Source organism: Jaculus jaculus, chromosome 15, assembly GCF_020740685.1.
Source record: "Jaculus jaculus isolate mJacJac1 chromosome 15, mJacJac1.mat.Y.cur, whole genome shotgun sequence".
Classification (NCBI taxonomy): Eukaryota; Metazoa; Chordata; class Mammalia; order Rodentia; family Dipodidae; genus Jaculus; species Jaculus jaculus.
In genome coordinates, this window is record NC_059116.1 from 26982189 (window position 1) to 26996077 (window position 13889).

General features: G+C 42.3%; 1 protein-coding gene across 3 annotated transcripts in view; it reads right to left on the reverse strand.

The window, feature by feature from the left end:
- Ss18 (SS18 subunit of BAF chromatin remodeling complex) overlaps positions 1–13889 on the reverse strand; it is a 65687-nt gene that overhangs the window by 27165 nt on the left and 24633 nt on the right. For 2 of the 3 annotated variants that reach the window (XM_045134845.1, XM_045134847.1), the window contains exons 4-5: positions 9617–9770; positions 2176–2397 (exon numbers count right to left, since the gene is read on the reverse strand). In XM_045134845.1, coding sequence (XP_044990780.1) covers positions 2176–2397; positions 9617–9770 — 376 coding nt within the window. The remainder of the gene's footprint in view (positions 1–2175; positions 2398–9616; positions 9771–13889) is intronic. The other variant, XM_045134846.1, reaches the window with a different exon arrangement.

Below are 13889 nucleotides of genomic sequence, written 5' to 3' on the forward strand. Positions count from 1 at the left end.
GCATGTACAACCACGCCCGGCAATTATGACATTATTTTTAGAAGAATGGCTAGTCTCTGAGTTTATAACAAAAGCCCCTATGGACCTCCACTCTTACAAAAACTATAACCACCTTTCACATGGACACTATTGCATGCATTTTTTTTTCAAACCTTAGGAATTTCTACCAAGCTTGCGCAGTCTACCTTGTGTTGTTGGGTTTTTGCTTGCTTGCTTGTTTTTGGAGACTGCCATCATGTGTCCCCAGATGGCTCTGAACACACTATCTAGTCAAGAATGGCTATGAACTCCTGATCCTCCAGTCACCCCCTCCCAAGAGCTGGAATTAAAGGCATTGCGCCACTCCAGCCTTGATCTTCTTTCAACCATACATAGATTTCTGAGAAGTCTGCCATCATCACTGCTGTTCTGTATAAATCCTTATTTTTTGCTCTCTTAGAAATTCAGAACTCCCCTCTGACCTGACACTGACTGGACCTCGTGGCTATTTTAAACACTGGCATAATGCAAAACTATGTATCATGGGCATTAAATAACTTAGGCATTAAAAAATAATGGAACGAGGGGGTCAGGGGAAGAAAATGAAGCAAGGTTTGGGGAGACTGGCTCAGTAGCTAAGAGCACTTGCAGCTCGACACTATCAAGCTGGACACCCCAAAACCCATGTGAAAAGCTGGGTGTGGCCATGCTCGTCAGTATCCCCAGTCTGTTGGTAGAAGAGACCAAGGAATCCCTCAGGCTCACTGGTGTGTCGACAGCAGTGCCAGTCCGAAGGAGACTCCAACTCAAGAAAATCCTGGGAAGAGCTTTGAGAGAAAGACACTTGACACTCTCCTCTGGCCTATGCACATGTGTGAGGTGTGCACGTGCACACACCATACACACCACACTGCACAAAACATCTGATCTCATATTATTAAATTATAGTATAATATAATATAAATATTATATTATATTAATATGGATATTAAATATAACATACAATATAATACAAATTAATATTATTAAAGTATTTCATCATAAAAAGACTAACCTTTTATATCTGAATTTTGGTGATCTTTTTTTTATATAATCAAAATCTAGGAAATTTTATTACCAATATATTTAATTCTATCTCACATTCTTAACCCCACATTTTGTATGTGAAATAGCTGGCAACATGTCAACTGTTTTAGTACATCAGTAGCAGAATACAGTGCCACTTACTGGTTTTAGTTATTATTCACAGGATACTGAAAACATGGTAACAATTTTAATCTCAGAGACGGACAGAAACCGTAATGGACTCAACTCTGAGAGCAGAGGCAACTCCACTCAACATTCTAACAGCAAATCACTTCGGAACAATCTTTCCGGACCGAAACACATCATCAAAAACACCCCTGGAGGGCTGGAGAGATGGCTTAGCGGTTAAGCGCTTGCCTGTGAAGCCTAAGGACCCCGGTTCGAGGCTCGGTTCCCCAGGTCCCACGTTAGCCAGATGCACAAGGGGGCGCACGCGTCTGGAGTTCGTTTGCAGAGGCTGGAAGCCCTGGCGCGCCCATTCTCTTTCTGTCCCTCTATCTGTCTTTCTCTCTATGTCTGTCGCTCTCAAATAAATAAATAATAAAAAAAAAAAATTTAAAAAAAAAAAAACACCCCTGGAGGTCAAGAGAAAGCCACGTGACTAGGCATATTCGCCGTAAGTCTAATGAGCCTTACAGGACATGATCTTAGACAGTGTACTTGCAAAGACAATCTGGTTTTGGTTTTCTAACTTGAAACTGAATGTGTGCTGCTTATCCACTGATGAGCTTTAAAAACAACTAACTCAATAATACAGAGTTCTAAACAAAATGTCCAAAAGGCAAATCAAAGAAAGTAAGCTTAAAAAGCCAATTTGTGCGATTTGACTTATAACCATAAATAGAAAGGTTTAGGCTAGGTGCAGACTTTCATGAGCATGACTGTGACCCGCACCAAGCTCACAGAGACAGACGTACAACGCCAAGCCACGTAAACCACAGGGCAGCAGCTCTGGAGCCAAGGCAGCAAGGCTGAGCCCCGTGCGCCTGCCTGAGGGCAAGCACTCAGGAGCAGTGGCAGGACTGCTGTAACTTTGAGGCCAGCCTAGGCTTCACAGTGAGATCCCACGTCAACTCTCCCTGCCCCAAATAAGGACATAAAGTTAGTTACCTTGGTTTGGTTGCATATTCATATTTGGTCTGGGGCCATAGTTTCCCATTGGCTGCCCTTGACTCATGGTCATGTGGTTCTGTGCCGGCATGCTCTGGGAGGACGGCACGGAGTGGTTGTAACCGCCCATGGATCCATGGCTACTGGAAGGCATATTCATAGAACTGTTTGTCATGCTGAGCTGATTGGGTCCAGGTCCCTGCATTGGCATATGGTTAGGCCCTTTGGAGACAAATGATCAGAACCAAAATATGAAAGTCAAGTTAAAGAGACCGGGGACAGCAAGTACACAGCGCAGCTTTCTTTGTCATCATGGTAGGAACAGCACTAACAGGAGCACAGCACGTGGACTGTCAAGTCTGACAAGTGGATGCTGCTAAGAAACGAGCTTTTCAAAAGGCCAGAAATCTTCTGAAAAACAAGAACAATACAGGACTACTAGCTTAATAACAGGGAAACATATGCCTGGAGTACGAAAATTATTTAGCACCAGCTAGCACGAACAGATAGGCTAACAGACCAATGGCTGGGGAGAGTTTTAAAAAATGCTCACAAACATTACTTCAGTCATAAGAGCCGGCAGTAGTATCACTGGGCAACAGAGAATTCAGTAAATAGCACTCTGACACCAAAGTCACCACCTGTGTCGGGGGAACCCCTGGTTTGGTACCTCAATCCTTTCACTAGAACTAACTTCTTAGGTCCGAAAACTTTAAATATTAAATATGGAAAACAAGCCAGCTCTGGCATGGAGAGATGGCTTAGTGGTTAAGGCACTTGCCTGCAAAGCCAAAGGACCCAGGTTCAATTCCCCAGGACCCACATAAGCCAGATACATGAAGTGGCACATGTGTCTGGAGTTCGTTTGCAGAAGCTGGAGGCCCTGGCATGCCCATTCTCTCTCCCTCACTATCTCAAATAAATAAATAAACAAAATATTCTTTTAAAAGGGAAAACAAACCAGAGAGATCAATAGGAGAATTTAAAAAATAATCCTGGAAGGGTAGGCCTCATTAAATATGAAAGAAAACCCAGAGCCATAAGAATGTAATGATAAATTTGTCTATAAAAAAAATTAAAAATTGAGGCTAGGAAGATGACTCAGTAGGTAAAGTGCTTGCTACGCAATCATAAGGACCTGAGTTCAGATCGCCAGCACCCATGTTAAGGACAAGCGCAGCAGCACACATCTGTAATCCAAGTGCTGGGGAACAAAGAAACAAGTGGAACTCTGGGATCCCCAGCTACTCTGACAAGTCATTAACCTCCAAGTTGACAAAGATTCTGTCTCAAAGAGTAAGGTGGAGAGTGACTGAGGAAGACCCCCAATACTGACTTCTGGCCTCCACACATATGTGCACATAGGTGCATGCACACTTGCACACACACATGCTTCCCCCCCCCCACACACACATACAAAAAAAAAAAAAAACAGGTTGGGGTAAATGGCCCAGCAGTTAAGGTGTTTGTCTGTAAAACCTAACAACCTGAGTTTGATCCCCCAGATCCCACATAAAACCAGATGTACAAAGTGGCGCTTGTATCTGGAGTTTGTATGCAGTGGCTAGACACCCTGATGTACCTATTTCCTATCTCCTTCTGTCTGTCTCTGTATCTTTTCTGTCTCTTCTCTGCTTGAAAATAAGTAAATAAAAACATTTTAGGGCTGGAGAGATGTCTTAGCAGTTAAGACACTTGCCTGCAAAATCTAGGAACTCATGTTCAAATCTCCAGGTCCCATATAACCAGACACACAGTGACACAGGCCTGCATGTCACACATGTGCACAAGAGGGCGCATGCATCTGGAGTTCGTCCACAGCAGCTAAGACCCTGGCATACCCATTGTCACTCACTATCTGCCTCATTCTTTCTCAAAACAAATAAATAAAAAGCCGGGTGTGGTAGCACACACCTTTAATCCCAGCACTTGGGAGGCAGAGGTAGGAAGATTGCCATGAGTTCCAGGTCAGCTCTGAGCTACAGCTACACCCTACCTCAGAAACCAAAAATAATAATGATGATGATGATGATGATAAAATAATAAAAATATTTTAAATATAATAGTAATAAATGGGACATCACAAAAACTTAAAACAACCCAAAGATAAGATGAAAAGATTGCTTACAATTATGAAAGTTGTCAATAAAAAGTGAATTTAAAAATTATTTACACAACAAATCAAAGACCCAGCTAATGACTCCCATGTGAAGACCACCACCAGCAAGCAGAAGGGTAGGCAAAGGACATGAATGAGCAGTTCGCACAAAAACTGCAAACGAAAGCCAGGCATGGTGGCGCACGCCTTTAATCCCAACACTCCGGAGGCAGAGGTAGGAGGATTGCTGTGAGTTCGAGGCCACCCTGAGACTGCAGAGTGAATTCCAGGTCAGCCTGAGCTAGAATGAAAAACCTCGAAGAAAAAAAAAACCTGCAAACGAGGGCAGAAGGGATGGATGGCACAGTGGTTAAGGCACTTGCCTGCAGAGCCTAAGGACCCAAGTATGATAAGGACCCACATAAAGCAAGATGCACAAGGTGAGGCGTGTGTGGAGTTTGCAGTGGCAAGAGGCCCTCAAGTGCCCATTCTCTTTCTTTTTCAAAGAAATTAAAAAAAAATTTTTTTAGAAAAACTGCAGGCAAGGTTGTAAGTAAGGATTCACTGCTTCATTTGTAATAAAAGGTTCATTAGGGCTGGAGAGATGGCTTAGCGGGTAGGCGCTTGCCTGTGAAGCTTAAGGACCCCGGTTCGAGGCTCAATTCCCCAGGTCCCACGTTAGCCAGATGCACAAGGGGGCGCACGCGTCTGGAGTTCGTTTGCAGAGGCTGGAGGCCCTGGTGCGTCCACCCTATCTCCTTCTTTCTCTGTCTGTTGCTGTCAAATAAATAAATTTAAATTTTTTTTTTTTAAAAAAAGGTTCATCATGGGCTGGAGAGATGGCTTAGCAGTTAAGGCACTTGCCTGTGCAGCCTAAGGACCTACATTTGATTCCTCAGTACCCACATAAGCCAGATGCACAAGGTGGTGCATACAACTAAAATTCATTTGCAGTAGCTACAGGACCTGGTACACTCATTCTCTTTTCCTCTCTCTCACTGGCTCTTTGTCTCTCAAATAAACAAATACTTTCCAAAGTTCTTTTAAAGCTACAAGGCTCAATTTCTCCTTCATATTCTCAAATCAGGCTTTGCTCTGAACATATGAAGAACTTTTAAACATTACTGTGAGTGGAAATGTAAGTACTATTTTTATATAGAGCAATTTGGTAAGAACTATCCTTTTTTGTTTTGTTTTTCTTTTTTAATATTTTATTTTTTTTATTTATTTTATTAGAGAGAGAATGAGCACACTAGGGCCTCTAGCCACTGCAAACGAACTCCAGATGTATGTGCCACCATGTGCACGTGGCTTACATGGGACCTGGAGAATCGAACCTGGGTCCTTAGGTTTCACAAGCAAGTGCCTTATCCACTAAGCCATGTCTCCAGCCCTTTTGTTTTGTTTCTTGAGATAGGGTCTCACTCTAGCCAAGGCTGACCTGGAATTCACTATGTAGTCAGGGTGGCCTCGAACTCACAGTGATCCACCGACCTCTGCCTCCCAAGTGCTGAGATTAAAGGCGTGAGCCACCACGCCTGGCAGAACTATCCATTCTTTTTTTTGAATGTACACTTAAAAGAATTTTCTTTCTTTCTCTGAGAAACAGGGAGGGAGGAGGGAGAGAGAAATGGGTGTTCCAGGGCCTTCAGCCACCGCAAACAAACTCCAGACACATGTGCCACCTTGTGATCTGGCTTACTTGGTCCTGGGAAATTGAATCTGGGTCCTCTGGCTTTGCCAGTCAAGTGCCTAAATCACTAAGCCATCTCTCTAGGCTGGAATATGTGTGTATGTGTGTGTGTATGTGTGTATGTGTGTATGTGTATGTGTGTGTGTGTGTGTGTGTGTGTGTGTATACTTTTTTAATTTCACATCAACCAGCCTGGCATGAACATCATTATGTGGTCTAGAATGACCTTGAATTCCTGAACCTATTGCCTCCACCTTCCAAGAACTGGAATTACAGGTATGCAGCATCATTTATGGCTTAAAAATTCACTGTTGGTGTTCTCCCTCATATGTGGATCCTAGCTACAGATGATTGGGCTTCTGCATGAGAAGGAAAATACTTAGTAGCAGAGACCAGTAAGTTGAAAAGGAGATATAAAGGGAAGAGAAAGGAAGGGAGGAGGGTACTTAATAGGTTGGTATTGTATATATGTAAGTAGAATGATTGAGATGGGGAGGTAATATGATGGAGAATGAAATTTCAAAGGGGAAAGTGTGGGGGGGGAGGGGAAAGGGTATTACCATTGGAAATTTTTTACAATCATGGAAAATGTTAATAAAAATTGTGAAAAGATAAAAAATAAAATATTTTTTTAAAATTCACTGTTGGGCTGGGATGGCTTAGCAGCTAAAGTGCTTGCCTGCAAAGCCAAAGGACCCAGGTTCGATTCCCCAGGACCCACATATACCAGATGCACAAGGTGGCACATGTGGCTGGAGTTCACTTGCAGTGGCTGAAGGCCCCAGCATGCCCATTCTCTCTTTCTCTCTGTCTCTATCTGCCTCTCTCTCTCTCAAATAAATATATAAATGTAAAAATATTTTAAAAAATAATAAATAAATAAATTCACTGTTACCCTAAAATTTAACATCTAGAAATTAATCCCACAGACATGCATGTTTTGAAGTTGATGTATATATGGGTACATAAAGTATATATATCTATGTGTGTATACATATATTTTATGGGAATAGCCATTTAACCACACTTATAGCAACAAAATACTAGAAATTATTAATTCCATCAAGAATTTTGTGATCAACCATGAAAAGGGATGAGATAAGCTCATCCATCATACACTGAGTGCAAGGATGGACTCCAAAACAGAGCTGCATGAAGGGAAGGGAAACAAAGTCTGCTAGTGTATGTTCCGTTTAAAAGAATAAGAACATGGGTATGCTCTTCCTGTTTCTCCTCTCAGAGAGGGGGAGCATGGCTGCAGAAGGAAAACCATGCCTCCTCAAAATAAAGCACTTGGAGAGGTAAGGGTTATTAGATAACCCCTTGGCACCTTTTTGGTTTTGGTTCCACAGACATATTTTCTAAGTTTGAAGAAAACTCAAAATTCTTTTTTTTTAATAAAGGAACTGTGACTGAGAGATTATTTGGCCAAGATTAAACATCTTAACAGCCTTACAGCTTAAGATGGTAACAGAACTAGGAAGACAGCTCAGTCAGTAAGGGACTTGTTTTATAAGCATGAGTTTGGAGTTCAATCCCCAGAACCCACACTTAAAAAGGCCAGGCACGATGGCAGGTAACTGTAATCCCAGGGCTGGGAAGGCAAGAGACAGGCTGGCTCACTGGCCAGCCAGCCTGATCTACTTGGAGAGCTGCAGGCCAATGAAAGACTCTTAGAAAAGGGTAGATGAGGTTCTGAAGAATGACACCTGAGGTTGTCCTCCAGACTATACACACACACACACACACACACACACACACACGAACAAATATACCCACCACACACTCAAAACATTATAAAAATATTAATACTAAAATAGGAAATTAAGAGTCTAGATGCAAATTAATATGCATTTAAAAGGACTGGTTAGATGCCATAAGGAAATTTCTTTTAAAACTCTTATGTTACTGGCTTTCTAACTTTCCTTATACAAACAATTGCTCTCTATTTTTAGACAGCAGCTTAACTACTTGGTGTTTTAGCAGCTCCGAAGTACTCTGGACAACCTAGTTCATCAACATTTGATCATTCCTTGCTTACAAAAAGAACATAAAGGCTGGAGGGATGGCTTAGCAGCTAAGGCGCTTGCCTGCAAAGCTAAAGAGCCCAGGTTTGATTCCCCAGGATCCACATTAAGTACAAAGTGGCTCATGCCTCTGGAGTTCATCTGCTGTGGCCTAAGGCCCTGGCATACCTATTCTCATTCTCTCTTTCATTCTCTCTCTCTCTCTCTCTCTCTCTCTCTCGTGTGTGTGTACCTGCCTCTCTGTCTCAAATAAATAAAATAAATTAAAATCATTTTTTCTTAAAAAAGAACATAACTATGTCATATGGCTTTAAACAAAAAAAAAACATAATGTCAAGTTAATAATTATACGCTTCTTAAGTGCTTCCTTGGCCTTAGGTTATTTGAAGAGTGGAACGAAAATCCTAATTAAAGGTAGAAGGCTGCACACTAACCAGCTGCCTGCCCCAGCACCGCCTTCCCAGTTCTAGAGCGGCGTGTCCAGGACAGCCCGACCTGGCAGCAGCCGTCGCCTCACGGCCTGCAAAGCAACACGCCGGCGTCACTGCGATGGCCTCAGCACTGTGTGCGGCCACAATGTGAGCCCGAAACACCACTCAGTCGGGCAGGATCCCACACCCGTCAACCTTCTAACAAGGCTACTAGACTTGCTCAGGGCTCCCCTTTGTTTCTTTTGACTGTATCGTCTTCCCTGACACTGATGCAGCCAACCACACAATCAGCTAACCAAAATACGATGTGGATTCCAATTCTTCTCTGTAATAATCGTCCTGCTAACTTACGCTCATTGCTAATCATACATCACTCTTTTATTATTTGCTAAGGAAATAACCTTTATCTTCACAAAGTAAAAACAGTCTTCTATTAAAAGCACTGGGTACTCTCACCAAAAAGTATGGCTGTGGACTGTGGCTATTACAAAGACAAAAGAGTTTTAAGTTAAGTATCCAACAGCCTAAAAAGGCGCCATGCAAGTGAGTCTGGGTTTAAGGTGGGTAAACAGAAGAGAAAATGGCTCAGTGTATAAGAAAGTACATTACTTTCCAGCTTTTTATTTTGCTTCCAAATCATTTCCACATTTATGCTACTCTCTAAGCAAGTGTGCTAATAAAAATCTAGATTCAGCTTCAATGGTACCAATGAGGAGATGCTGCTAAAGACACCCGATGTCAGAGACCGGTTTCTTCCTTTCCCCGTGTGTTCTTTCTGGGGTAACTATTTTAGAGATCAGTAAATTTCTAAGAAAATAAAGAATGCAGGGAAATGTCAAACTTCTTTTCCAGAAACACATTTTTAATTCTTAAGCCATGGCACAATCCCTTGTCTCCCCCTCCCCAAAAAGCTTCTAAAGCCAACTGTATTGCAGAGTTTCAGACAGACTAAATTTAGCCAGTTCTGTTCATCAGAGGAATGCTGTGTGTCAGCCACATCAAAGCCCAAGGGCAGCCTGATAAACACTGAATACAGGTCACGTAGCTCTGTAGCTAACAAACTCTAAGAGAGCCTGCACTCGGGGGCATTCAAAGCAGTTTTGTCATCAACAATCTAGTATCCCTTGAGCCCCCATGTCGGTTCAGTTGCTAAGCAACTCTGGTGTTAATGTCTTAGAGGAGAAAAACTTACCCGGCATCTGGCCGTTCATCTGGTTCTGCATGTGTGGTGCAGGGGGACCCCCACCTACCATTCCATCTGAAGGCATGTTGTGAGAGCGCGGAGGTGGGGGAGGGCCACTCTGGTTCATCCCTCCAGGACCCATAGGCATATTCTGCGTGGGTGGCTGAAAGAAGACAGTTTCGTGAAACAAGGGAAACAGCTATACTGAGACACTGAGGATGCATATGGAATCACGGCCGCCTATGTGACTAGTCGGATAGAAACAAAACAACTGACAAGCATTTCAATCTCTTCTAAAGCAAATTAATGATGGACTTATTAACACCCTATTTAATCTCCCCCACAATTTCACAAGACGCTTAGTAGAGCCACAGCATCTGAGAACCTCAGAACAAAAGTCCACTCCAATTAAAGTGTATTTTACTTTTAAAAAATCTTGGGGCAGGTGTGATGGCACCCATCTTTAACCTCAGAACTAAGGAGGAAGAGGTAGAAGGATGTCATGAGTTTGAGACCTGCCTGAGACTCCATAGTGAATTCCAGACCAGCTTGAGCTAAAGCAAGACCTTCACTCAAAAAAAAAAAAGAGCTGGAGAGTTGGCTTAGCAAAGCCAAAGGACTCAGGTTCGATTCTCCAGTATGCACATAAAGCCAGATGTACAAAGTGGCACGTATGTCTGGAGTTCATTTGCAGTGGCTAGAGTCCTTGGCACTGCCACTCTCTCTCTTTCTCTAATAAATAAATAAAATATATTTTAAAAAAACAATAAATAAGTGCTGGAGAGATAGCTTAGCTGTTAAGCACTTGCCTGTGAAGCCTAAGGACCCTGGTTCAAGGCTCAATTTCCCAGGACCCACATAAAGTCAGATGCACAAGGGGTTGCATGCATCTGGAGTTCATTTGCAGTGGCTGGAGGCCCTGGCGCACCCATTCCCCCTGTGCCTCTTTCTCTCTTGTGTCTGTGGCAATCAAATAAATAAATAAAAAATAAACAAAAATTTTTTTAAACAAACAAAAAAATAAAAAAAATCTCAGGGCTGGGAAGATGGCTCAGTGGTAACGTGCTTGCCATGCAAACCTAAGAACCTGAGTTCTGATCCCTAGAGCCCACTTAAAATGTCAGGTGTGCTGGTGTGCCTGTAATCCCAGCCCTGGGGAGGAGGACACAAGCCTCTCTGGGCTGCTGGCCAGCTGGTCTAGCCTAATGGATGACCTTGAGACCTTCTATCTAAAAAGTAAGGCTGAAGACTGGAGAGATCATTCAGTGGATAAGGCGCTTGCCTGCAAAACCTAACAACCCAGGTTTGTTTCCCCAGTACCCACGTAAAGACAGGTGCACAAGGTAAAACATGTATCTGGAGTTCGTCTGCAGTGGCGAGAGGCCTGGTATATACATTCTCATTCTCTCTCTTGCAAATAAATAAAAATATTTTTTAAAAAAAGTAAGGTTGAGAATGACAGAGAAAGACACACAACAGTGACCTCTGGCCTCCACATGTAGGCACACCCACACATGTGTGCACTTGCATACAAACATATATACACACATGCATACCACACAATCACACACTCACAGAGGAAAAAGAGTGGGAGAAATCTCATGGGGGAAAAATAAAATTTGTATTATTCAATACAAACAGAATTCTTGTATATTTATTTAGGATCTCTTGTGCCTATTAGTTATTTCAACTGTGTTTAAGAAAACTGTCTCATTTCACTTTTAAAATATTCAGATAGACTTAACATTCAGATAGATTTTATGTGCAAAAGGGACAATAATAATAAGTTATAAAAGAACCAAAGTCTCCCACTATGATATATTTTATACTGCTTGGGTATGGACAGCGATGGAGTAGAGTGTGTCTTTAAAAACACAGAAACACAGTTGAGCTCAGCATTTTTATACCACTGTTGTAGACCAGGAACATCACTGACGGCCACCAAGGGCACACAGACAGCTGCCTCGAAAGAATGCCGTTGGCACGTTTCCTAATGAAATTGTGAAGAAAACCACTAACTGACCTTGAGAGTTCACAAAAGGGTGAGAGGGAAAACAGATACAGACATGAGGTGGTCTGCAACGCTCGGCTCCCTTCTCAGGGATGTTATGGCAGAAAAACTAAGGAGCGAGACTTTAAGAGTGAAGGAGGGCAGGAAGGCAGCTTCTCCACGATTTCTGCCTCCTTCCCTGGCTGCTTCCCCGCGTGTGTGTCATGGCCAGTCCAGGAAACTGTTCCCACATTGTTGATGTACATTAGATCCTATACAGTGTTCCAGATTTTGTGAATATGGCTCTTTGGCACAGCTCTGTATACACTGATCTTTAGCCAACACGTACACCCAAACCTCTAAACATTTAAAGAATGGCTAACAGGCATAGGGAAAGCTAAGCACTACTCAACTAGCCCTCATTTTTTTAAAATTCACAATTCTGGGACTGGGGAAATGTCTCAGTACAGAAAGTGCTTGACATTCTCGTTGGAAGATCCAAGTTCAATTCTCAGGCCCCACAAGCTGCACATAATAGTGGACTTCTATAATCCTAGCATGCTGACAGAAATGGGAGCTGGAGAGATGGTTTAGTGCTTAAAGCACTTGTTGCAAACTCTGATGGTCCAGGTTCCATTCCCCAGTATCCACATAAAGGCAGATTCAAAGTAATGCATGCATCTGGAATTTGTTTGCAGTGTCTCTCTCTTTTAAGTAAATAACAGTATTAAAAAAAAAAAAAAAGAAAGAAATAGGAGGTGGAGAAAAAGAATTTCCCAGAGCTCCTGGCAAATACAACAAAGGGCAAGAATGAGGGGCCTCGAATGAGGTAGACAGGCTAGAATTGACCCCAACGTTGTCCTCTGACCTACACACACACACACACACACACACACACACACACACACTCTCTCTCTCTCTCTCTCTCTCTCTCACACACACACACACACATAGGAGCACACATACATATACACAACATGCACATAAACACAAATAAAATTTATTTTCCAAATTACAATTTTTGTTTTGTTTTGGTTTTTGGTTTTTCGAGGTAGGGTCTCACTCTAGCCCAGGCTGACCTGGAATTCACTATGGAGTTTCAGGGTGGCCTCGAACTCACAGCAATTCTCCTACCTCTGCTTCCCAAGTACTGGGATTAAAGGCGTACGCCACCACACCCGGCTCCTAATTATAATTTTTAATTTGTTTTTCAGGGTAGCCTCTAGTCCAGGCTGACCTAGAATTCACTATGTAGTCTCAGGGTGGCCTCAACCTCATGACAATCTTCCTAACCTCTGCTCCTAAGTGCTGGAATGTGCTACCATGCAAAGCTAATTTTTAATTTTGTTGCAACTAAATCCTGACCATTGATCATTAGTGAGAACTTAAACTCTTATCTTCAGCATTTATCAAATTTATATCTTTACATTATTAATAATTTGTTTCTGTTTTTAAATAATTTTTAGATAACTGTCAGATATCTTACTTCTAATAATCCTTTATACATCATGCTTTAACTCTGGTTAATTTATTTTATTTTTATTTATTTATTTATTTGACAGAGAAAGAGGGAGAGAGAGAGAATGGGCATGCCAGGGCCTCCAGCCACTGCAAATGAACTCCAGATGTTTGTTCCCCCTTGTGCATCTGGCTAATGTGGGTCCTAGAGAATTGAACCTGGGTCCTTTGGTTGCAGGCAAACGCCTTATCCACTAAGCCATCCCTCTAGCCCTGGTTAATTTTTTTGTAATTTATCTATAAAATGCCCTTGGTCACTATTTATCAGCACGACAGAGTACCATATATCAAACCTTCTGTTTTTGTCTCATGAACGGTGACAAAACGTTGAAACAGCAATGTGAAACAGGAGTAGCTGCACTTCTTGAAAGAAGGGGTGACTATAAGACCCACCCTACAATGACCTTGGCTTGTCCTTGAGTTTCCTGTTCTAGCGTCAAAGAGCCCAAGTAGAAAGCTATAGTCCTTTAGACCAAAAAGAGTAAGGTTTTTCTTTTTTTCCTGTTTTTTTAAGGTAAGGTCTCACTCTAGCCCAGGCTGACATGGAACTCATTCTGTAGTCCCACATTGGCCTCGAACTCAGAGCAGTCCTTCTACCTGTGCCTCCTGAGTGCTGGGATTAAAGGCATGTGTCATCACGCCCGGCTAAGAATAAGAATTTTTGACTAGCAGAAAGCACACAGCTACATAAAAAAAAGACCCAGAGAGAGAAAAAAAGAAAAGCATGATTAGGGAGGAAATTCAATAAAACTGCCAAAAAAGAGTAGCTAGGAG